The following is a 23,309-nucleotide window of genomic DNA, read 5'->3' as shown; positions in this document are numbered from 1 at the left end:
TGGTAATCTGCAAATTAATTATGATACAAATTACCAAGGCAACTTTATTTTAGTGTCAAAATGTGTGAGTGTGCCAGGTAATAGTCTTGCCAATTTGTCGCGCTACATAATGGGATTTCATCCCAGTTAGACCAGCGGACCTTTCTCTAGCTATTAACCAATAATATGTTTCTATGGTTTCAATTGAGAGTAGATATCCTTAACTATTCGCAAGTATGGAGTATATATCTGAGGACCGTACCGGTACGCGGTACTCTAACCAGTAAAAATAACACCGCTACCGTGGGAACCCTACTGTATTTGTTTTTCTCAGTTGGACTATTGTGTATTCAATTTGCCATCTTCCCTTGATTACTATGCTATGGAAGTTCTCTTGGTATCTGGTACATCGATTGCAGTTTTGATTACGAGGTATAACGGCAGTCGATGTACGGGGCGGTCCGATGTTGGGTGGATCTCACCAAGCACCACTCCGGTTGGATATGTCGTCGTCGTCATCCAAATGGAGCCAGGAGCTGAGGTTCCAGCCGAATAAGGCTACTCAGGCAGTACGTTACTTTTATATGTGTTTTAGTATATAGTCCTAATAAGCGTAGTCGTTCCGACAGAGCTTGGAGTCGTTTGGCGAGCAAGAGGCCAAGACGAAGTCGATCCAGAGGACTCTGGAATCGTTATACCTCACTTCAAACAAGCTGCGGATTACGTATGTTTAGTTATAACCAGAGAAGATAAAATGGCTAATGTGATAGGACGGAGGGTGTCAAGAGCTCCATGAAGCCAATCCCCCAGGCAGAAGGGGCTTTAGATAAGATAGTGCCAAAGAAATAGCAATATAAGGGGGGGGGTTTGGGGGCACAGCCCCCAACTACGGGGTCTGGGGCAGAGCCCCAGCTGTCAATTAGCTAATAATATTAATATACATTCTACATTGGAGGAGGCGGAGGCGGAGGAGGAACAGTTGGAGGGGGTGGAGGGGGTATACCGTGAGTAGGAGGCGGAGGAGGAGGAGGAGGAGGTGGTATACTCTGAGTAGGAGGCGGAGGAGGTATGTTAGACGGCGGCGGTGGCGGAGGAGGTATAGTAGAGGACGGCGGTGGAGGAGGAGGTATAGTAGAAGACGGCGGAGGAGGAGAAGTCTGTTGTTGGCCGTGCTTTGGAATTGGATAAGCCCGGAGAAGCTCATCTCGACGAAGGTTCTGCTGCTCCGAGATTGAAGCGAGCAGATCTTCGCACATTTCAATTGCAGTCGCAACCGATTCGGTCGAATTACCAATTACATGGATGTGCAGAGGCACTGGGTCCTCCTGGCCAGTCATCCGGTCAACATATCCCGATCCCAGACCTTTTATCTGCACTCGGCACCCGGTTTCGTTCTGGATGTGCTTCATATTCTGCCCGCCGGGCCCCACGACGTAACCGCGGATCTGCATTGGACGAAGCCCCACCAGGTCCACCACTATTGTGTCTTCAATTCGCTCTCTCTTCGCCTGTTCATACTCCTGGCGCCGGAACCGGCGCTCATCCACTAAGCTGCCCAGATCCTGGTTTATCAGCTCCTCAATCTTTGCCACAGCCTTGTCCAGAGAATTCTTGGTGCGTGCTTCAACATGCAGATACAACGGCGGAAGCTTTTCGGTAGCCATGGTCTTGTCCGGGTAGTACTTTCCTTTGGTTTCTACGATGGCTCCTGTGTCTGTTTTGATCATTTCCTGAGTAGCTGCCTTGGTCAGAAGATACTTGTTCCGCAGATCATTGATTTCAATATCTTTGGTCAATAGAGTATCTTCTTCATCCTTACGTTGTTCAGAGGATTTTAGGGCGAAGGTAGGGGGCTTAACTGGGGCTCCGAGCTGGGCCAACTGGGCATTGATCTTGGCAGCTGCCTCAGCAGCAATTCTCGCCGCGTCTTCCAGTTTCTTCTTTTCCACTTTTACCCCATCATCCTGGGGCTCATTTGAAGGAGTTTTGTCGGTCGATTTAGTTCTGTCGTCCAAGTTCTCCTGGAACCTCCTTCTTCGGCTTCTGTGGCCCTCTCGGGACCGGGATCGTTCTCGTCTTGAGCCTGAACGTCTTGATCCCGAGTGCGATCGGTCCCGTCTTGAACCTGAACGTCTTGAACCAGAATGTGATCGGTCCCGTCTTGACCCGGATCGTCTTGACCCAGACTGTGAACTCGATCGTGAGCGGTCCCGTCTTGAAGATGGCGATTCGGACCGCGACCGTGACCGTCTATGGCCCTCATCACGGCGGGATGACCTCCGGCCGTCTCGAGAGCGGTGTCTCCTGCGTCTCTCCCAACGATCCCGCTGTCGCCTCGTCTCCGTGGGCGACCGTGAGCGACTCCGATCCCTGTCTCCGCTCATATGAATTTTTTGGGTTGGGATGATGTGTGCCCTGAAATTGTCGCATATCACCATATCACCAAACCCCACCAAAACCAAATGGATCTCACGCATTTGTACCTCGAGATCTCGCGGAACAAGCTAGAGGCTGTTGGGGCGCAGAATGTGAAGCGTTTTACGCGTCCAAGCAATGGTCCGGATAAACTGACCCAGGAATGCCTTGACATGGTACGTATATTTTAATTTGCTGTCATTTTTTCCATTAAGCGTTGGCTAATTCGTGATTTGTATTTTTTTAATAGGACCGAACAGTTAAGAATCTGAAAGCATATTTACTAAGAATTCGACCGGCATACCTGTCGAACTCGAAAAGACCGGGCCATGAGTCTCTAACCGACAAACAGCGGGATGAAATTGACTACGAAACACGCATGATCCTCCAACAGCAAATGAACAAGCTCAGGGCACTCGAAGCACTTGAACAGGAGAGGATCCAAAGACAGAAACAGCCTTCTGCCCTGTCGAAGTACTTCTTCGACTCCAGGGAAGATATTGCCAGCAAGACAATTGAGCTACATAGAGCGGGTATGTTTTGGTATCTCAATGACCTGCTTAAAGAAGTGTCAGATATGCATGCTTTGCAGCAGGAAATTCGTTTATCGCGCCAGTTGGAGAAGTCGAAGAATACGCTGCACAATGTCAGAGGGGGTGGTGCGGCTCGCGCGGCTCATGCGGCTCACAATTATACTACTAACATTGCGGCCGAGGAGTCGGTGCAGGCAGAGTTGGAGCAGGTTTCACCACAGCTGTTGCAAGAGCTTGAGAGTGAGAATAATGCGCTGCTTGACGAACTGGAGGTTTCGTTGAACAAGGCCAAGACTGCTGAGAAGTCAATGTTTGAGATTGCCCAACTGCAAACGACGCTGGCGACGCATCTGGCCTCGCAGAACGAAATGATTCAGTATTTGGTGGAGGACGCCATGAAGACGACGCAGGATGTGGGGATGGCGAATAAGGAGCTGGGCAGCGCCGCGGTGCGGAATCGAAGAACGTCCAAAATGATCATATTTGGATCGTTGATTATTGCATTGATCCTTTTGTTTAATGATTACATGTTATAACGATTGCATGCTGCAAAACAGGTATGGCGATTACATGTTATAACGAAGGTATATGTGTTTAATGACCACATGCTTTAAAACGACATAAAATAGCATGTGTGTGAAATATACAGTCGAATCTATTTAAGCCTCCCAGTATTTACAGTCCTTGATAAATATTTAATCCATTCTCCCTTGGTCTCGTATGATAAACATTCAATCCTCAATCTCAATTCGTTCTTCCTTTGGCTTCGTAGGGTCATCAAAGATAAGCTCGTCGACTACACCCGCAGCAACCGTAGCTCCCTCCTTTCGCAAGATAATCCGACCCAGCTCCTTGTTGTCCTTAAATAGCTCCATAGGGACAGCCCTTGACTCGAATTGGATCTCGACATTGGCAGTCTGGCCACTAATCAAATGCCGCGGCTTCTTCTTAACCACCTGCCCCGTGGACTTGTCCAATGTAGCCAGGATCTTGGCAATCTTGCACGGCTCATTGGCTCTGCCACGGTGCAGAATGAGCTTAGAACCCTTGAGCAAAGGCACCTTCAGGTCAAACACAACAATTCGTGCCACAAATTTGTAAACCGGCTGGACGGCTGACCCAACGCTGCTCACAACATCACCATCACTGACGTTATTCGTGTCCAACCCCTGCAAGACAAGGCTCACGTTAGTTCCTGCGGCAGCCCACGGACGTGACCCACTGCCATCCTCAATAGCCTTGACAGTCGCATAGGTCATGGAAGGAGAAAACACAATGGCTTCACCCACCTGGACATTACCACGGTCAATTCTGCCAGTAATAGTCGCATCCTTGGTGTGCTCGCTCTCTTGGATGCTTGCCACAATAAGCCGCAGGTCGCTGGTCGCATCCCGCTTCGCTTGCTTCATAAACTGGCTACCCTTCTCCAAAACCGACAAGAGCGTATCGCTCTTGTACCACGACAGCTCCTTATGGGTAGACTTTTTCGTCACATTGTCGCCCAAAAGCCCACTCGTTGGCACAAAGTGCATCTGCGACTCTTTATAGCCAATTTTACCAAGGAACTCTGCCAATTGGATACGAATCTCATCAAATCGCTCCTGGATCCAATTAACAGTGTCCAGCTTATTGACAGCAACTACAATGTGTTCAACTCCCAAGCTACGCACGAGGATTGCGTGCTCCTTCGTCTGACCGTCGAGATCAAACCCACTCTCAAAAGCGTTAGTCGCAGAATCTACCACAAGCACGGCAAAGTCTGCCTGAGCTGACCCGGCAATCATGTTTGGAACAAAATCACGGTGACCTGGGGCATCAACAATAGTGAACGAAGCCTTGGGCGTCTCGAAGCTGCTCATACAGAAGTCCATGGTAACACCTCGCTGCCGCTCTTCAGCCGTCTGGTCCAGCACCCATGCCAGGTGGAATGACTTCTTGCCCGTCTTCTCGCTCTCCTGTTTGTATTTTTCAATTGTCTTTTTGTTCACTACGCCTGCATCGTAGAGCAGTCGGCCCATGAGCGTGCTCTTACCGGCATCAACATGGCCAATGACGACAAAATTAATCGACGGCTTGCTCTGCTTGGTTTTGGCCATTTCGTTAACGACATCGAGTTTCTTCTGGCTCTTTGGGGGAGCCACCGCCTTTGGAGGAGCTGGTTCCGAAATCTTGAGATCAGCGACACCCTTTTCGATAAACCCAGCCCGCTTCTGTGCCTCCTGGACGATATCGTCGGGACTCGGCTGCTGGAATGCCTGTTTGACCTTGGAAAAATCTAGAGGAGAGAAAATAGTGTTAGTACCGTATAACGCAGACTGCATGGACGCCTCAATGTTCGCTGGCAGCGTGGTGAACATCTGCCCGGCGACCGAGGGCCGCCCAACAAGCAGCGAGGGAAGCTCGAACTTCACCTCCAGGTCGATTTCGGGGAACTGGGCGGTCTTCTGTTTCTTTGCCTTTCGCGGTTCCGGCTCAGTTGATTTAGTTGGAGACGGAGCGCGTGGCGCAGGGCTTTTCCGAGAAGCAGCGAGCTTGCTCAATGCTGGAGATTTTAGCTCAATTCGTGGTTCTTTGCGACTCTTGGCTAGCATAGCCAATTTGGATGTTTTCTGCCCTGGCTCTGGCTGTAATTCTGGCGATTTCTGGGCAGCTAGAGACTCCAACTTCGACGTTTTCTGTGCCACCAAAGATGATTTACTAGATGGACCCGGCTGGTCCAATTGATCACGCTGTTGGAGTTTGGATTTGGCCAATTCCGCCAGTTTTGACGACTTTGCACTACTTTGTTCTTCGGAAGATTTCCGCAGCATGGCCAATTTAGAGAGCGGCTTGTCTCCATTAGCTCTCGATCGGGCCAATTCGGCTAGCTTGCTTCCGCCATTGCTGCTACTCGAAGCAGCTTGATCTGGTTTAGACGCACTCAGTCCCCGTTCCACCGTAGATGAAGCTTCTTCGCTTGGTTCGGACTTACCTTTCTTTGGCTTGTTCTCCTTGTCGTATTTCTCTCGCAGCTTCTTTGCCGACTTCTTGACGTCAAAGTCGTTGTCCCATAGAGCCTGTTGGATATCCTTTTGGTCGATATTTCGGTCCCCAAGTAGAGACTGGGTCTCAACTACTGCAATTTGCATCTCCTCTGGCCCACGTTAGCGCCTCTAGTTCTTCAAATCTGGACAATTCGTACCGTCTTCCTCGGGTGGCACATCTAAACAGTTAGCATGGATCATTCTGTTATAGCATTTTTTTTAGTTTGATTGGTTAAAACGTACCATCATTGTCGTCATAGTCATAATCGCTATAATCGCCTTCTTCGTAATCTATAACATCTATCTCCTGTTAGCCCTTTTCTCCAACAGTCTTCTTCTCCCACTCACCATCATCATCATAGTCGTATCGAGGCATTTTGGTTAATCTTTACCCTCCGTAGAGTCCTTTTTTTCGCCTTTGAAAGGGTAAATCGTTGTGTTGAGTGGGTTCGGGTTGATTGCGGTGGGTGTCCTCCGACCGCGTTACCTGGTACTACTGGTAATAGGACCCCGAGTGGTTGTTTTGATAGGCTCTTTCAACTGATATATTAAGTGAGAGCAGTCTAAATGAGTGAGGGCGATTTGGAGACTACTTCGTATATTACCCCAGAGGTGTTCATATACCAGATCCCACCATTGAGAACTACTCAGGGGCATACGGCAGCAGAATGGGACGCCGATAACCCTATCTGGAAGGGACGACTCAAAGTAGTCGAAGTGCAGTCCTCTAAAGGCATCAATTGCTTGCTGAGACTGGAGGACTCGCAGACTGGTGAGCTGTTTGCGACTGCTCCGTATGAAGACGGCCGTGGAGTCGAGCCGGTTCGCGACTCATCACGGTTCTTTGCCATCACTGTGGCCGATGGATCTCGGAAAGCAGTGCTGGGGATGGGATTCCCCGACCGAAACGCGGCGTTTGAGTTCAACATTGCATTGCAAGACTTTAGGCGTCATTCGTCTGCGTCTTCTTCTACGGTTGATTTGCCGGGATCAGGGAAGGATTACTCACTTCATGAGAAAATTAACCTGTCAATAGGCTCCGCGGATTCGTCAAAGTCATCGGTTGAGTTGGAAGAGCCGGCCTCAATTCCTAAACTCGCTCCGCCGCCAGCGAAGAAGGAGCAACGAGACGATCCGTTTGACGATGATTTTGGAGACTTTGTAGGTTAAAACGGTAGATTATGTTAGACACAATATAGTAGTAAGGGATACAAGAACGTTCACTGACGGGGATTTCATTACCATTTATGGAAGGTTCGATTAGGGAGGCCGTTGATTGGAGGCTTCTTTAGAAAGGCCACCGATAAAAGGAGGAAAGCTTGGTTAGAAGAGCCATTGATTGGTAGGTCGACTCGAAAGATCACTGATTGGAGTTTTGATTAGAGAGATTATTAATATTTGGTTAGAAAGGCCATTGGTTGGAGATTTGGCTAGAAAGACAATTGATTGGATATTTGGTTAAAGAGATCGTTGATTGGAGTTTCGGTTAAAAAGACCATTGGAGGTTCGAAAGGTGGGTATATTGCGATAGCTGGACCTACAGGTAGTTCGTATAATAATACCATTATTTTTGTGAACGTATCACCAATATTAACAATGGCTTATGAAGATTATTACCAAATCAAGAATTGCGCATGTAGCAAATACTGGTACATAAGAGAACTTCCGGTGCTTTATTATAGGAAATACCGTCAATCATCCAAGCATCTACATATCCACAGTAAAACATGATGAGATAGCAGTGGTGGTATGGTAGGGATATATTTACAAGTACATAAAGAAACATTAGTAGGCATCTCGGAGCGCCTGTTGTCGCCGTCTGTGTCGTTCACGCCTGGTTCGAATTCGCGTCTCCGTCCACAGGGACTTGATAACGTCCAAGCGTCGGTCCATCTCCTTCTGTCGCTCTGGGCTTGGCTTCGATGCAATTGAAATAAAGAACTCCGAGCAATTGAACTCCTTGGCAAGAGCCTTTCGCGTCCACTTCTCCGGGTCTGACTGTCGCAGCTCCTGAATCTTGATCATATCCTCCTCTGTCAGGTTATACTCCTTGTCCTGTGGGGTCCGCAGAGATGGAATGTCCTCTACTGGGTATTTCTCGGCCCCGTACACAACCTTTCGGTTGTCGGATTTAGGCAGGAACGCAGCAGGCGTGTAGTATGGCGATGGGGCAGCCGGAGCTGGGTTGTGAACGAGGCCCTTGGGCAGCTGGATCTTTGGGTTGTACGCCGATCGCACTGGGTTGAACTTGGTCGGAAACCGAGTGGGAATCTCGCTTCGCGCCTTGCCAGATGCATGCCTGACAAACGTCAGTGGTCTATTCTTCCACATATTTTATTCACCTGTGGATCTAAAATCAATCAACCCGTTAAATCGATTCGATGGTTTTGAAAATTTCACTTCCGAGCCCGTCGGAGTGGTTGGGAGGTTTCGCGCGCCCCGCATCACCAAAAAACACTTGTCCGATTTAATCGGTATCAATTCACCTAGATCTCGAAGTGTGAACTGGATTAGACTGTGGGTGGAGCATGGGACAATGGATTTATCTCAGGTCGCTCGAGAGCTGGGGAACCAGTTGGGGAGAGACGTAAATGAAAATCTGGCTAGTCAAATTGTCGGCCTGGCGAAAAGGTTTACCTCCAGCGGAACTTTTGTATCGGCGAGCAAGATCTTTGGATCATTCGACGAGGATTATTTAGTTGAACTGTTCAACAGAGTGAAAACCACTGATAATGAAGGAGATAATGAACCTTCGACAGATACCATAAAGCGCGAAAGCGTTGAGCCTGTTGCAAGTACCATAAAAAGCGAAAGTGTTGAGCCTGTTGTGAAGTCTGAACCGAATGACCCTTCCGTCGACAGATTGTCATCAGAAGCGAGGAAACGACTCCAACAAATCAGAATAAACAGACAATTGAAAAGAGACGCGCCTGAAGAACCGGAAATAAAACCGAGATTTAAAAAACGCGGGATTAAAAAAGAAGAAGACGACTCCAAGCCGTTTATCAAGAGAGAGGAAAGAAAAATGTTTGAAGACAATGTCGAACAGTACGATAAGGACACCGAAGACGCCCTTGATAGGGATTGGTACGCAGCAGATGAGATTGGACACGCTGCTGGAGATGAATTGCATAATCCCTTTTATGACCAATTCTCTTATGAGCCCGAACAGGAGGAGCAGATGGAAAAGAAAGTACAGAAGCGGGTCTCTACTAGAGCCATCCAGCGTCAAAAGGAGTCCGAATTATGGGAACAAAACCGAATGCGCACATCTGGTGTAGCGCGGTCTGCTGGCCTTGATGAAATGGACGAAGACGAAGAATCGCGCGTACATGTCTTCCTACACCACTTGACTCCCCCATTCCTCGACGGTCGGCAGGTCTTCACGAGACAAAAGGATCCGATTTCGGCGGTTCGAGACCCAGACGGGGATCTAGCAAAGTTTTCCCGCTCTGGCAGTTTGTTGGTACGTGAACGTCGTAAAAAGCGCGAAAGGGAAAAGCAGGCTCGAGAGGCGGCCAGCATGGCCGGGACGACCCTTGGAAATGTTTTGGGTGTGAAACCAGAGACCAGCGATGAAGTAGAAGAAGAGGAGAATTCTTTTTCGAGCAAGTTTTCGAAGCATGAGGCATCGGAAGTTGTTCGGAGACCTAAATTGACTCTCAAAGAACAACGAGAACAGCTGCCGGCATTCGCGGTTCGACAAGAGATCCTTGAAGTCATTCGCAATAACCAGGTCGTAGTAGTAATTGGTGAAACGGGCTCTGGCAAAACGACTCAATTAACTCAGTTCCTATACGAGGACGGCTACGGCTCTCGTGGCCTCATTGGATGCACTCAGCCTAGAAGAGTGGCAGCTATGAGCGTAGCGCGGCGTGTAAGTGAGGAGATGGGCGTTAAGCTTGGCAAAGAAGTGGGATATACCATTCGATTCGAAGATGTCACCAGCGATGCAACGAGAATTAAGTACCTGACCGACGGTATTCTCCTACGAGAATCGCTGGCTGATCCGGATTTGGAGAAGTACTCTTGCATTATTATGGATGAGGCTCACGAGCGGGCGCTAAACACGGACGTCTTGATGGGTTTGTTCAAGAAGGTCTTAACCCGACGCAGAGACCTCAAGCTCATTGTGACCTCTGCGACGATGAACGCCGAAAAGTTCTCGCGCTTCTTTGGAAATGCTCCTGATTTCACTATCCCCGGGCGAACCTTCCCGGTGAAAGTCATCCACCGAACCGCTCCCGTCGAAGACTATGTTGATGCTGCAGTCAGGCAAGTGCTTCAGATCCATGTTCAATCTGGCCCTGGTGATATTTTAGTCTTCATGACTGGCCAGGAGGATATCGAGACAACGTGTGAGGTTATTGAGGAGAGACTGGCGCTTCTTGATAAGCCGGAACCTCTTATGGTTCTACCTATTTATTCACAAATGCCTGCAGATTTGCAAGCCAAAATCTTCGACCCAGCACCGAAAGGTACACGAAAAGTCATTGTTGCGACTAACATTGCCGAGACATCCTTGACTGTCGATGGTATAATTTACGTTGTTGACAGCGGATACTCAAAGCTTAAGGTGTACAATCCCAAAATGGGCATGGACTCTCTTCAGATTACACCTATTTCACGAGCGAATGCGGGACAGCGATCTGGTCGAGCTGGCCGAACCGCTCCTGGTGTGGCATATCGCCTCTATACGGAACGGGCCGAAATTGAGGAGATGTATGTCCAAACAATTCCAGAAGTACAGCGGACGAACCTTTCGAACACATTGCTGTTGATTAAGTCACTAGGCGTCGATGATTTGTTGCAATTCGACTTCATGGACCCACCCCCCAAGGATACTATGACGTCCAGTTTATACGATCTGTGGGCACTAGGGGCACTGGACAACGCCGGTAGACTTACTCCATTGGGCCACAAAATGTCATCGGTCCCCATGGATCCGTCGCTCGCTAAACTGCTAATCATGTCAATTGAGTATGGCTGCTCCGAAGAGGTGGTTACTATAGTGTCCATGCTCTCGGTTCCGAGCGTTTTTTATCGTCCGAAAGAGCGACAGGACGAATCCGATGCGGCAAGGGAAAAGTTCTTCGTTCCGGAGTCGGACCATTTGACGCTTCTCCACGTGTTCCATCAATGGAAGGTCAACCGCTATTCTGATGCATGGTGTGCCAGGCACTTTTTGCATCCGAAAGCGCTTCATCGTGCAAAGGAGGTTCGCGATCAACTTGTGTCTATCTTCCAGAGCTCGCTCAAAGCGCCGCTATCGTCAGCTAAAGGTGATTGGGACGTCATTCGTAAGTGCATCTGCAGTGGGTACTTCCATCAGGCAGCGAAAGTGAAAGGAATGGGCCAGTATGTGAACCTGCGGACGAATGTGGCGACTCAATTGCATCCAACATCTGCATTATATGGTCTTGGCGTTCTTCCAGCGTTTGTCGTGTATCACGAGCTGGTTCTTACGTCGAAGCAGTACATGTCGACTGTCACTTCAATTGACCCGCGGTGGCTTGTTGAGTTTGGTGCAATGTTCTTTTCCATAAAGGAAAAAGGATACCATGGCGGACAGGAGCGAGAGTACTCGAACCGCGACAAGCTAGCATCGCAGATTGAGCAAGACAGGCTGGCTCTTCTTAGCAAGGATCAGACGGAAAATGCTCCTAAAATCCAGCCGGCGAAAAAGAAGAAAACTCCAGTAGTGATACAATCGCGCAAAAAAAAGAGAGGCATTTAACCTTGTACCTGTATTTGTACAATAGATTATTAGATCAACCTGGAGTCCGCGAAGCGGAGCTACGGGGGTTTGGGGGCTGGCCCCCAAGTTAATTGAAGCAGTGGAGTGTTCATGCTGGGACTTCCATCGTATTATTGCAGTTATCACAGTGCTTTACGGGGAGTAGAGAGAGAAAGGCATAATGCTCAATAGTGGCTCTGCAGAATTATTACAAAATGAGGTTGTCTATGATTCTAGTTTTGTGACCAAGCTTGTTCGGGAGCCGAACTGCTCCACTGATGATGGCCCCAGAGCCCTTGGCAACTTCATCAAGCTCTCGCAGGTCTTCCTTATCAGATAGAGCAATATACTCAACCTCAACTGGGTAGTCAGAAGAAGCAAGCACTTCGTGAATTGTATCGAGAATGTCTTTTCTCGAAACCGTGTCAGCAGAGCTATTCTTAAATACAGATTCGCCAGCCGACAATGCATTGAAAAGAATGTTGGCCCGTTTTCTGCTCTCCTCACTGAGGTATTCGTTTCGCGAGCTCATTGCCAGACCGTTGGCTTCTCGGGCTGTGGGAATAACAACAATCTCAGAGGGCATAAGTAAATCCTTGACCAGTCGTTTGACAACGACAGTCTGCTGAACGTCCTTCTGACCAAAGTATGCTTTGTCTGGAGTAGTGGCATTGAGCAACTTGGTCACTACTGTAGCTACCCCGCGGAAGAAGTGTGGTCGAATTGACCCTTCCAACTGCTCAGAGAGGCCAAGAACTTCCACGAAGGCTCCTCGCTGCTCGGTCTTTTGCAAGGAAATGCCGGATGGGTACATTTCACTCACGGTCGGAGCAAAGACTGCGATATTGGACTGTTCGTCAGACACTGCCATGAGACCGTCCATATCTTTCTCCCAAGTCCGCGGATATTGGTCCAAATCCTCGCCAGGTGCGAATTGCGAGGGGTTGACAAAGACGGAAACAATTGTCGAATCATTCTCTTTAAGCGAGGCCGAGACGAGGTTGAGATGACCTTGATGCAAGGCGCCCATGGTAGGCACAAGCCCCACGGAGCGGTCATTCTTGAGTTCATTGAGTCTCCACTGCCTTATTTCCTTGACAGTTCGAAAAACCTGAGGGACTTTGGACAGTTGTCTTGTTATTGATGCCATATTATTATTTCCCCGGATCTCGATTATGTATGTTAGATGTAGACGCAATGTGTGAAATCACAATTTATTCAAGACCATCTCATCGGTCTGCATGAAAATTTGATTGCCTTCCTAATTGGGAAGGTTAACTAAAACGGTCTACCGTTGGGACGGATACGCTACATATTGTACGGTATATTATCGAATTTAACGAATATTTCGAGATCAATTAAATCTTTGTATATAATTGATATTAGTTTGTAAATACATTTTTTGTATTTTAAAGCGTTTGATCAATGAAGGGAATGGTTTTAAATGGCAATGGTTGACCTTGCGCTGAGAGCCTTCGACGTTTCGGATTACGATAGATGGTAGAGTAAGAAAAGTTGAGAGTACGCTGTCTGTTATTGTATCGATAGAGGGAATTAGAAAAGATTAGTTCAAGAGAGAAAAGTCAGTGAGATCAATTTCTTTTCTTATTGTCAGAATCTATGCTCAATTTACCCTACCGGTAGAAGGAAGCATCTCAGTTGCAGCTAGCAGCTCATCTTCCCATTCCATCTCTTGCTTTTTCTCCTCTTAGTGAGATTCCTTCGCAACCTGAAATAAGCAAATAGAGGAACAAGCAGAGAAGCACAAAATTACACAGTCTATAAGAAGAGCCATTGAGAAAGAATAGAACATATCACCTTGCAATGTCTCCGTATCAACCGAAGTCCTGTCATGGTAGGTAATTCAATCAAACCAATATCTCCTGGATTATGCTTCTTCCTATGTGAGAAAAGGGTACCAAACGCAATTTCAAATATTATAATTCCTCCTCGAAGCGGAGCCGCGGGAGCTCGAGACTGGGCTCGAATACCTCTACCCATTGTAATTGGGGGGACTGGGCTCCGCTCTGCGGCGATCTGGGTTATCTTGACAGGGGGTTTGGGGGCAGAGCCCCCAACTACGGGAGCTCGAGGGCTGGCCCTCGAATATCCACGCTCAAGTGGTAATCGTGCGGCTTGCGCCGCATGTGCGCCGCACGACAACTCCCAACTGGTGTTACCATGGCGACACGTCGGCCAACGTAAACACCGCCAAAACAGCATTGGACGCGACACCCGCGTAGCACATTCATCTTAATTATCATCAAGTTAATATTAAATTTTTCTCTGATCTGAGTTAATTGGCATGTCGTCGTCGATACCCCAGTCCGCCTCGGCGCTGCGGAAGCCGTCCATGCGACCATCTCTGGCCCCAAACTCGTTCAGTGCCCCGCGGCAGTCGCTGGCAGTGGCCCCGAGCCGGACCCCTAGTCTGAGCTCCAGCGGAGGCGGAGGGTATCCGTATCCGTCGCGAGGCGAAGGTAGCTCGCGCAGTAGCATACGACGGAGTGTCATCCCAGGGATGATGATGGGAGGACCCAACGGGGGCCGTAAGGGAGCCCCTCCGCCTCCTCCACCTATCGGTTCGAGCCTGAGGGGCTCGTCGCGGCCCTCGTCGTTTGGAGTGGGCTTATCCACTCCGGGGATGTATAGTACAAGCGTAGGAACTGCGTCGACACGCGATCCGCGACCGTTGAGGGATCGGGAGTACCTGGCGTCAATATCGCAGCATATCTTCCAGTATTTGACGGAGAACGGGTTCGAAATCGCGACTAAACACCAGTTCTCCATGAAGACGCTGAAGATGCCGACGCAGAAGGATTTTGTTCTTATTTTTCAGTTCCTGTACCGAAAGCTGGACCCGGGGTACCGGTTTACGCGGAGTATGGATGTTGAAGTTTACAATTTGATGCGATCAATTCACTATCCGTATGTGGATTCGATTAATAAGTCTGCAATTACCGCGGTGGGAGGCAATAACGTGTGGCCCACGTTCCTGGGGCTGCTATACTGGCTTGTTCAGCTTAATGAGGCCTTGGAAGCGTACGATAATCGTGAGGAGAACCTTCGCCAGGAGCCTGAAGACGTAGTTCTAGACCGCATATTCATGCGGTACGTATCGAAATCGTACCGGGCGTTTTTGGCTAGCGAGGATGACTATTCGGAGTATAAGGCTGAAATGGAGCAGGACTTTGTCGAGTACACAGCGGATATGGAAGAGCAAATTAAAGGGCTGGAGGAGGAGAATGCGAAATTGAGAGAGAGAGCCAAGGAGTTGGCCAAGGAGACCTCGAAGCTTAATAACCTGGTCAAGAAGAGGGAGGCTCTGGAGAGCGATCTGGTCAAATTTAAGGCGTACATTGACTCTATGGAGACCCGTAAACAGAAGTGGACTAGTGTTTTGGACCGGCTAAAGGCCGAAGTAGACAGTGCCGACCGCGAGCTTCAGCAGGTTAATGCTGAGAAAGAATCGATTCAGCAGCAGATTAGCAGCCAGGGGCTGTCTCCAGCAGATATTGATCGCATGAATAGCGAGAGAGATAAGCTGGGACAGGCCATTGAGTATGTTAATACGCGGCTGGAGGAAGTCCAAAGGATTGTCCGTGAAAAGGAACACAACGCTCAGAGGGCTCTGGACGGGCTGGAAAAATCTCTACATGCCTATAATAGCGCATTGTATCGGGTGGGACTGACAGCCATTGAGGGAATAGACTTTAGCGTATCCCTGGATAACCCCCTCGCCGATGAAAATCTGGGCCAGAGACCCGAGGCGCTAGTCAAGCACAAAGATATCCGCGGTACTCTGCGGCCAGCCCTACAGCAACATCGCCAAACGATCCACAGCCGTATGATAAACGCCCAAGACGAGACGCTGAGGCTCACTGAGCTGCTTGATCAAATCCACGAGGCTGTCAACGAAAAAAGCGAGACAAGAGACACTAAACAGGCTCAGCTCAACACGGAGAAAATGAGCTACGCAGAGCTTTATGACAACATTCAGTCGGATGCCAGCGCTTCCAACGCCGAAATTGAGCGCTTAGAACGGCAGATCACGATTACACGTAACAACTCCGAGCAGGGCCTTTTCCAGATAAGCAGCCGAAGCCAGAGCGTCAAGATTGAACTGCAGCAGCTGCGCCACTCCATTGACGAAGCACGGACCAAAATGAACGCCGAACTAGAATCCATGATCTCGGCGATCATCGACTTCAAGGTGCACATCCAATCCGCCCTCATCGACTACGAACTTTTTGTCCTCGACGAGCATGAACGAGACGAGTAATAACCTTGTATATTTATTTTTTGTATCAGTATTTAATGATTGTACGATTATCAATGACTACTCATAATCTATCCTTGGGTCTCTGGGTTATCCTGGGGGCCAGCCCCCAGACCCCCGTAGCTCCGCTTCGCGGAGGATTGGTAGCCATTTAATTATGATTACTCATAGGTACAATCTGTCTCGCGCAATATTGTGTCGCTAGTTGGGGATGCGGAAGTTTGATAGCCGCTTCAGAGGGGATCGCTGCTGGAGAACTCTCCGATAGTAAACGTGGATACAGGCACCCTCGATGATGTAGTCTGAGTAGCTGCCTGCTATATTTTGATTGCGTTTGTGTAGATGCTCACTCCAAACAAGCTCTTCCAACGCATACTCATCGGTACAACACCCACTGCAATTAGTAGTTGCAATCCCTTTTGGAAGAGATTCCCTGGACAGGATCTTACAGGAATGTGTGCAAACGTAGAAGATATCGTGAAATTGAATAAGGAACTGGGAGGGCGATTTCTCCATAGTGGCTATATGGACATGTCCGTTATCCGGTTCGACAACATCAAGGTACCATTGATCGTAATATGTGAACGGATCGCTGCGACAAGTGAAGTGGAGGGGCCCCGGCTCGGAATAGTACTTGATATCTATTGAGCAGTCAACCGAAAAATTGGGCGACCGTTTCAGGACCAATTGGAGCGTGTTGGACTTGTCGTAGATATGGTGGATGGTATTATCTGCCGCTAGATGAGAGTCAAATAATGCCACAGTTATCAATGTAACAATAGGTAGCAAACCACCAGGCTCCTCGGGAACCATGTTTAAACAATAATTTGCTGCCTCAAATAGCAATCTTGCTGTTCGGTGTTAAAGTAAATAGATAAATAAGAGCCTCATGTTGTGCGGCTCAAGCGTACATTACAGCATGCAACTGTATATCAAATCACGATCTGCGTCTTACTGATCTGGAAAATTTCAGATTTTGAAATTTTTTTCCCCTGCCAATAATCTACGGATCAGACATCGATTTCCTGGTGATCTACGGGTGATAAAAGGATTATTATTGGAAAAAAATATGAGTGTTCCAAGCAAGGTTCCTAAGGAGGAGGTTTTGCCGGTTGTGGCCTCATACTTGGAGAGTTTGGGCTTCTCCAAGACGGTCAAGGCACTGAAGAAGGAGTCCAAGCTAGAGCTTGAGGAGGAGGCTCAGTTCCCATTGGACGCAATTTTCTGGTTGTGGAAGAACAACCGGACTATGAAGGAGTTCTCTGGGGAAAAGAAAGACGATAGCGACAGCAGCAGCAGCAGCAGCAGTGACAGCGACAGCGATAGCGATAGCAGCAGCGACAGTGATAGCAGCGATAGCGACAGTGACTCGGAGGATGAGCCTGAGAAGAAGGCTGATGCTAAAGAAGAGTCTAACAAGAAGGAGGAGGACTCGTCCTCTTCTGATTCTTCTGATTCCGATTCGTCTTCGGACTCATCTGACTCTGATTCCAGCTCTTCTTCGTCCGACTCCGATAGCGACTCCGATAGCAGCAGCTCGAGCTCTGATTCCGATTCCGACTCTGATAGCAGTTCTAGCTCTGATAGCTCGAGCTCTGATTCTGATTCCGACTCTGATTCTTCTGATTCCGAGTCCGAGACCGAGGCTGCTGGATCCTCTTCATCCGAGTCCCATGCCAACTCCTCTCCTGAAAAGAAGTCCAACAAGCGTGCTCGAAGCGACGACGAGCCAGCTGACGACGAACCTAACAAGAAGACCAAGTCTGTTACTCCGGTTTCCCACTCTTCTACCTCTTCGCCTGCTCCAGGGAACGGCCGACAGTACTTCTCGCGAATTGACCGATCCAAGGTCGCGTTCGACGATGCTACTCTCCAGGACAACACCTATAAGGGTGCTGCCGGCACTTGGGGCGAGGCTGCGAACGACAAGCTGATGAAGGTGCGAGGCAAGGACTTTACCAAGAACAAGAACAAGATGAAGAAGGGAAGCTACCGGGGCGGTTCTATCACCTTTGCCTCTGGCAGCTACAAGTTCGAGGACTAAAAAAATTCACATCTTCCCTTTACTAACCTATAGATTTCTCCCAGTAATACTACTACTCCTACTACCTATTTGGTATCTACAACGAATTTACGACTACGATTCAAGGTACTAGTGTAATTATGCTACAGTACTATCATAGTAATCATACTACCACAGTAACCATATACTATCATTGTACCGGTAATCATACCATCATTGTAATCATACTACCACAGTAACCATATACTATCATTGTAGCCATACTATCGTTGTAACCATACTATCATTGTAGCCATACTATCATTGTGACCATACTATCATTGTAACCATACTATCATTGTGACCATACTATCATTGTAACCATACTATCATTGTGACCATACTATCATTGTAACCATACTATCATTGTGACCATACTATCATTGTAACGGTTAATCATGCTATCATTGTAATCATACTATCATTGTAATCATACTATCATTGTAATCATACTACCTCAGTAACCATACTACATATCATTGTAATCATACTGTCATTGTAATCATACTATTACTGCTATCATACTACCACAGTAGTCATTCTACAGCAGTATTCATAGTAATCATACACAGTAATCGTAGTAATCATACTAACCATACTACTGGTAGCAGGTAGCATACAAATCATATAAATCATACTGTACCATATAAATCATACTAATACTAATCATACTGTAATACTAATCAGACTAATACTAATCATACTAATCACATTAATCATTCCAATATACCATTCATACTCATACTAATCCGACTATTTGACTACTGTGGTAATCATACTATGGTACCATTCTACTACAATCATACTGCAGTCCTATCTACCGGTTCAAATACCAATACTTTTACAACACTAACTTTTATCTTCCTGTATCCAAAATCCCATTAAGCACTACAGAACCACCCCCAATAACCGCGTAACATAAAACTAAGCAAAACGACTAACAAAATGCCGCCGATGGCCGTCGTACAGAAAAACGCAAGGCTGTGCCAAGGGCGTGCGGCGATGTGTGTCTCTGATAACGGCTCTCCGCTTTTTGCCTCAGCCTCTTGTCGTCATTTGGACTCACTGCTCACTTGATACCCTTAAAGACGACGGGGATAGGAATATACGCAACGAAATGCCCATAAATTGTAGGTTTTTCCCATTTGATTTGGTGGAAATACGTAGTACTAACCGTTCAGTGCCATTTATATTGCTCGCCGGAGCGACCATCGGTCTCGGAGCCGCAATCTATGCCAATCGAGAGGAGCTCAAGGAGCTCTACAACCACAGAGACGAGCTGTTTGACCTGCTACAGCAGAAGAGACTTGAATGGAAGCTGCGGAAAAGAGCTAGAGACAGAGAACGCCGTCGTCAGGTGGCAAGCCACTCGAATCCAATATACGAGGACGCTTCTGACTCCCGGTCGGTGGATACGCTCAAGAGCCTGCCAGAAGACGAGGTTTACTCACTGTATGACTATGGAGAGGGAAATGAAAGTCATGGAAACACGCAGACTTATCATTCTGGGTCAAGCAGTTATGCTTCGAACCACTATTCTCCGTCTACAACCGGACAGTACTCAGGGTCGACCTTTGTCCCGAATGGACGCCATGGAAGCTCTTCGGAGGCAGAAACGTTCTATTCGGTCAATCCTTCGTCCTACCAGACCTCGACAGCCCGGGATATCCCACCACATGAGGGTGATTTAAGGAGACGAGGCGTAGAGCTGAATCAGCAGCATGAAGAGAACCCAAACAGTAGCACTAGCGATGTTGAGCTGTACCACTACAGTGGGGCGCCCAGAGGCCCGAGCGAATTCAGTGAAGATGAGGTCTCTGAGCCTGCTCCGTCGTTTGATACGGCGGTACTGTCTCCTGCGGTGAGCCATAGAAATCGCAACTGGTTTAGATCAACGTCATCGGTAGACGACTCGTATTCGGAGATTTCGACGCCTTCGGTGACGGATGGGTATTCGGATGACTACCAGCATTTGATATACAACTCGGACGACGAGCAGCAGTTCCGGCTTCAAACTGCCACGCATTAACTTTTTTTGGTTAAACTGGTACCATAATTTATTGTTATAGCATTCTTTATATAGTGTTTTATATACGAGGTAGTACATATTTATGAAAGAATCATTGGTCAAGTTCTTCTTTATTGAACCCCCCAATTGCACTACTTGGGGGCCAGCCCCCAAACCCCCGTAGCTCGGCTTCGCCGAGGCAAACTCTGGAGATCATTTCCGCGGATCATGGGGGTGTGCCTGATTCCACCTGGGGCTCTGCCCCAGACCCCGTAGTTGGGGGGTTCCCCCCCAAACCCCCCTTCTTTCAATTGATTCCTGGACATGGGGGGGGGGGGGGTTTTAGGGGGCAGAGCCCCCTAACTACGGGGTCTGGGGCAGAGCCCCAGGTTTGGGGAGCATTCAGGAGGTGTGTATTGGAGATTACTGAAATCCCCGTAACCTGTCGAAGTACATATCAAAATGAAATCTTATATAAATACCGGTACATACAGCCCAAAATAATTCTTAGAATAGAGCTTCTGAAGCCCACAAAATGATTAATGCTCCTTTTTTTTTCGAGGGTCTAAATGAAGGATGATTATCGCTTCTTTTTCTTGGTATACAACTTCTGAATGAAGGACCCCTTGTTGTTCTTGAGCTCCTTATTCCTCGACTTGTTCTGCTCAATATATGCCATATCCTCGCCGCCCGCCAGCGAGGCCAGCGAACCAGTAGTCCGGCGGGCTTTGGCTCCCCGTTTAATGATCCTTGACCCTCGTCCCACCGAGTTATCCGCATCATCGCCAGCCTCGAGGCTAGCAGCATCCTCATTCTGCAACAACACCTCCTGAAGTAGCTCCCGGCGCTCACTCAGTGAAGTATAGGCAAGGTTGGGCAGCTCGCTCATGCCATGCAAATGGGTAATGACCTTGAATGCGTAGCCCTGGTCAACCAAAAAAGCCTGCCGCTTGGTAGAGTAGTACATCTCCTGAGTATCCTTAGACACTAGCGAGTAGAAAAATGCATTGAACCCTTCATCATTTCGTCTCTTGGCCCGCAAGATACGCCCAAGCCGCTGGGCCTCTTGTCTTCGAGAACCGTAGTGGGACGAAATCTGAATAAGGCAGGTGGCTTCGGGCAAGTCGATACTGGTGTCTCCGACCTTGGACAAAAACATTGAATTGACTTTGTCATTGTACTGGAAATTCTTGAGAATAGTCATACGCTCCTGCTGTGGAGTGCCACCGTGGATAAACGGCTTTCCAAGCTTCTTAGCATACGCTTCGAGCGCGTAGACGTTGTCCGAAAAGACAATGATCTTATCTCCTCGTCGCTCATGGTACTCAATCAAGAACTGACACGCCTGAAACTTGGTCGGGTTCATAATGTATAATAGCATACGCTTCCGTGCGTTAGCCCTCAAATACTCGTGGTAGAACTCCGAGGTCATTGGGCACCACACTTCTGCGCACTGGACCTTGGCGATGTGTCCCTTATTAGCCAGGTCCATCCAGTTTGCTTCGTACATTTTGGGTCCAATAAGGAAGTTAAGATCATCAATCTTGTCGTCCTCTCGCACAAGGGTCGCAGTCAGACCAAGCTTGGCGTGGGCCGCGATAGTCGTGACACACCGTCGGAACATGGCCGCTGGCACGACGTGGACCTCATCGAGGATGATGAAACCCCATTCTCGTGACGTAAGGAAGTCCATCATCTTCTGCGAGTCGTGCGACCGGTTCTGCGTGTTTGCCACCATGGAATACGTCGAAACAACAAGACCAGCCTCACCAGAGAACTTCTCTTTGTTGTCCGACGTGAACACAGCAACGTTCTCGGGCTGGATTGTACTCCACTTGAGGAATTCAGCTCGCCATTGCATGACAGACACAGCTGAAGTGCACAGGACAATGACTGATTTACGAATAGTGCATGCTGCCGTGATTCCGACCAGAGTCTTACCCGCACCACAAGGCAGCACAATGATACCCGACCGCGCTCGGCCGTTACCAAAGATCTTGGACAGACTCTTTTCCTGGTACGGTCTAATTTGAGTGGACGGCTTCAGATCAATGTCAAGATCGGGGTTACGCTGGTCGTTTCGGAAGTCATACTCTTCCAAAACTGGGTAATCGATGTCCTGGCACCGTTTTTTAGCTTGTTCGACCGATTTGGATGCGATTTCAAACGAGTGAACAGCGTCCACATCGTCATCATCATCGTCCTTATCCAGTCCTACGATTGTCGAAAACAGCTCTTCTGCTGTCTCGTTCTTTTTTTCTGGTCCATCGGCTACACCAGCCGCCCCTGGGGCATTCTGTTTGGGCTTCTGGGTGCCAGGAATCACTAGACCCCCGGCGGTAGGTGCTCTTTCAGTAACCAACCCATCTTTAGTCGTCGTTTCCGACGCTTCAATTCGCAGCTGGCCAATCTCAGGGTCCCTCAGAAGCATCTGAAGTGTCTCCGCATGCGAAGACTCTACAAAATACCGATTATGCTTAAGCACAAGCTTTACCTTACCATAGGAAACGGTACACCCGTGGATGAACGAAATGATACTCTTGGGCACAGGTACTTTGGACAGTCGATTGAGAACAGAAATGATATCATTCGTCTCGAGACCAACTGATACCGCCGCATAGAGCGAGTAAGTCGTAATACGGTACTCATGAATGTGCGACGGGCGGCTCACTGGCTCCGCAATGGTCACCAGGAAGTCCTGGGCTTGCTCAGCAAGTGGCGAGAAGCTCTCCAGGATGATACGCCCGTCTTCAGGGTTGATCCACAGCGGTCGCGTTGCGTGATCCGGCTTGAGCTTGAGATACGAGAAGTCAGCCTTGCCGAACATGCGCGATACCTCGTCAGGAGTGTAGTCCACGACTTCAGTAGAGTTCCCCACGACTTTTACGGCTCCTGTCGCTGGCTTCCGGGGCTCGTGGCATGCGTCGTTGTTGATCTTGAGCGTCACTTTAGGGATCGGAGGCAGGTTCTCTTCCAGGTTCTCTTCCCCGCCGCCTCCATCGCTCTCTTCGTACGAAGTGTTGCCATCAGACGACGAATCGTCATAGTCGTTGAACCCTGACTCGGCGTAGCTTCGCTTCGATGCACCTCGAGTCCGTAACATTCGGATAAGTGGCGATACCAGGGCTAGCTTGCGGAGGGTCGATTGCTTTATCAGCGCCCGGCTTTGGGATCTTCCGGGTAACTTTCCATCACCATCTTCCAACCGGCGACACTGCCATTTTTTTAAGGGAAATTGGAGAATAATGATCTCGGGGGGCCAGCCCCCCGTAC

General features: G+C 48.6%; 12 protein-coding genes across 12 annotated transcripts; 7 read left to right on the top strand and 5 right to left on the bottom strand.

Annotated features, from left to right (window-relative positions):
• Nucleotides 1-482: 482 nt before the first annotated feature.
• TRVA0_039S00672 (uncharacterized protein) lies at nt 483-828 on the top strand (the record flags this gene model as incomplete). The annotated part of the gene is made up of 3 exons (XM_076686519.1): nt 483-548; nt 597-703; nt 750-828. 3 exons carry the CDS (start codon nt 483-485, stop codon nt 826-828), a joined length of 252 nt encoding a protein of 83 aa, XP_076539234.1.
• A 95-nt stretch (nt 829-923) lies between these two features.
• TRVA0_039S00650 (KH domain-containing protein) lies at nt 924-2,363 on the bottom strand (the record flags this gene model as incomplete). The annotated part of the gene is made up of 1 exon (XM_076686518.1): nt 924-2,363. The coding sequence occupies one exon, from the start codon at nt 2,361-2,363 to the stop codon at nt 924-926; it is 1,440 nt and encodes a 479-aa protein (XP_076539233.1).
• A 78-nt stretch (nt 2,364-2,441) lies between these two features.
• On the top strand, nt 2,442-3,463 carry UFE1 (Ufe1p; the record flags this gene model as incomplete). Its single annotated transcript, XM_076686517.1, has 2 exons — nt 2,442-2,570; nt 2,645-3,463. 2 exons carry the CDS (start codon nt 2,442-2,444, stop codon nt 3,461-3,463), a joined length of 948 nt encoding a protein of 315 aa, XP_076539232.1.
• Nucleotides 3,464-3,658: 195 nt separating this feature from the next.
• HBS1 (ribosome dissociation factor GTPase HBS1) lies at nt 3,659-6,326 on the bottom strand (the record flags this gene model as incomplete). Its single annotated transcript, XM_076686516.1, has 5 exons — nt 3,659-5,832; nt 5,899-6,060; nt 6,109-6,129; nt 6,194-6,250; nt 6,299-6,326. The coding sequence occupies 5 exons, from the start codon at nt 6,324-6,326 to the stop codon at nt 3,659-3,661; spliced, it is 2,442 nt and encodes an 813-aa protein (XP_076539231.1).
• A 191-nt stretch (nt 6,327-6,517) lies between these two features.
• TRVA0_039S00584 (adaptin-ear-binding coat-associated family protein) lies at nt 6,518-7,120 on the top strand (the record flags this gene model as incomplete). Its single annotated transcript, XM_076686515.1, has 1 exon — nt 6,518-7,120. The coding sequence occupies one exon, from the start codon at nt 6,518-6,520 to the stop codon at nt 7,118-7,120; it is 603 nt and encodes a 200-aa protein (XP_076539230.1).
• A 615-nt stretch (nt 7,121-7,735) lies between these two features.
• MRPL20 (mitochondrial 54S ribosomal protein mL58 MRPL20) lies at nt 7,736-8,281 on the bottom strand (the record flags this gene model as incomplete). Its single annotated transcript, XM_076686514.1, has 1 exon — nt 7,736-8,281. One exon carries the CDS (start codon nt 8,279-8,281, stop codon nt 7,736-7,738), a length of 546 nt encoding a protein of 181 aa, XP_076539229.1.
• A 694-nt stretch (nt 8,282-8,975) lies between these two features.
• On the top strand, nt 8,976-11,687 carry PRP16 (pre-mRNA-splicing factor ATP-dependent RNA helicase Prp16p; the record flags this gene model as incomplete). Its single annotated transcript, XM_076686513.1, has 1 exon — nt 8,976-11,687. One exon carries the CDS (start codon nt 8,976-8,978, stop codon nt 11,685-11,687), a length of 2,712 nt encoding a protein of 903 aa, XP_076539228.1.
• A 208-nt stretch (nt 11,688-11,895) lies between these two features.
• On the bottom strand, nt 11,896-12,717 carry PAN6 (pantoate--beta-alanine ligase PAN6; the record flags this gene model as incomplete). The annotated part of the gene is made up of 1 exon (XM_076686512.1): nt 11,896-12,717. The coding sequence occupies one exon, from the start codon at nt 12,715-12,717 to the stop codon at nt 11,896-11,898; it is 822 nt and encodes a 273-aa protein (XP_076539227.1).
• A 1,275-nt stretch (nt 12,718-13,992) lies between these two features.
• NDC80 (kinetochore-associated Ndc80 complex subunit NDC80) lies at nt 13,993-15,969 on the top strand (the record flags this gene model as incomplete). Its single annotated transcript, XM_076686511.1, has 1 exon — nt 13,993-15,969. One exon carries the CDS (start codon nt 13,993-13,995, stop codon nt 15,967-15,969), a length of 1,977 nt encoding a protein of 658 aa, XP_076539226.1.
• Nucleotides 15,970-17,035: 1,066 nt separating this feature from the next.
• SRP40 (Srp40p) lies at nt 17,036-18,010 on the top strand (the record flags this gene model as incomplete). Its single annotated transcript, XM_076686510.1, has 1 exon — nt 17,036-18,010. One exon carries the CDS (start codon nt 17,036-17,038, stop codon nt 18,008-18,010), a length of 975 nt encoding a protein of 324 aa, XP_076539225.1.
• Nucleotides 18,011-19,145: 1,135 nt separating this feature from the next.
• TRVA0_039S00452 (uncharacterized protein) lies at nt 19,146-20,057 on the top strand (the record flags this gene model as incomplete). The annotated part of the gene is made up of 2 exons (XM_076686509.1): nt 19,146-19,158; nt 19,210-20,057. The coding sequence occupies 2 exons, from the start codon at nt 19,146-19,148 to the stop codon at nt 20,055-20,057; spliced, it is 861 nt and encodes a 286-aa protein (XP_076539224.1).
• Nucleotides 20,058-20,616: 559 nt separating this feature from the next.
• SSL2 (TFIIH/NER complex ATPase/helicase subunit SSL2) lies at nt 20,617-23,139 on the bottom strand (the record flags this gene model as incomplete). The annotated part of the gene is made up of 1 exon (XM_076686508.1): nt 20,617-23,139. One exon carries the CDS (start codon nt 23,137-23,139, stop codon nt 20,617-20,619), a length of 2,523 nt encoding a protein of 840 aa, XP_076539223.1.
• Nucleotides 23,140-23,309: the final 170 nt, after the last annotated feature.

Source organism: Trichomonascus vanleenenianus, assembly GCF_965637985.1.
Source record: "Trichomonascus vanleenenianus strain CLIB 3782 genome assembly, contig: TRVA0_039S, whole genome shotgun sequence".
In the NCBI taxonomy this organism is placed as follows: Eukaryota; Fungi; Ascomycota; class Dipodascomycetes; order Dipodascales; family Trichomonascaceae; genus Blastobotrys; species Blastobotrys vanleenenianus.
Note: the sequence above shows the minus strand (reverse complement) of the source record. Positions and strands in the feature narration are given on the sequence as shown.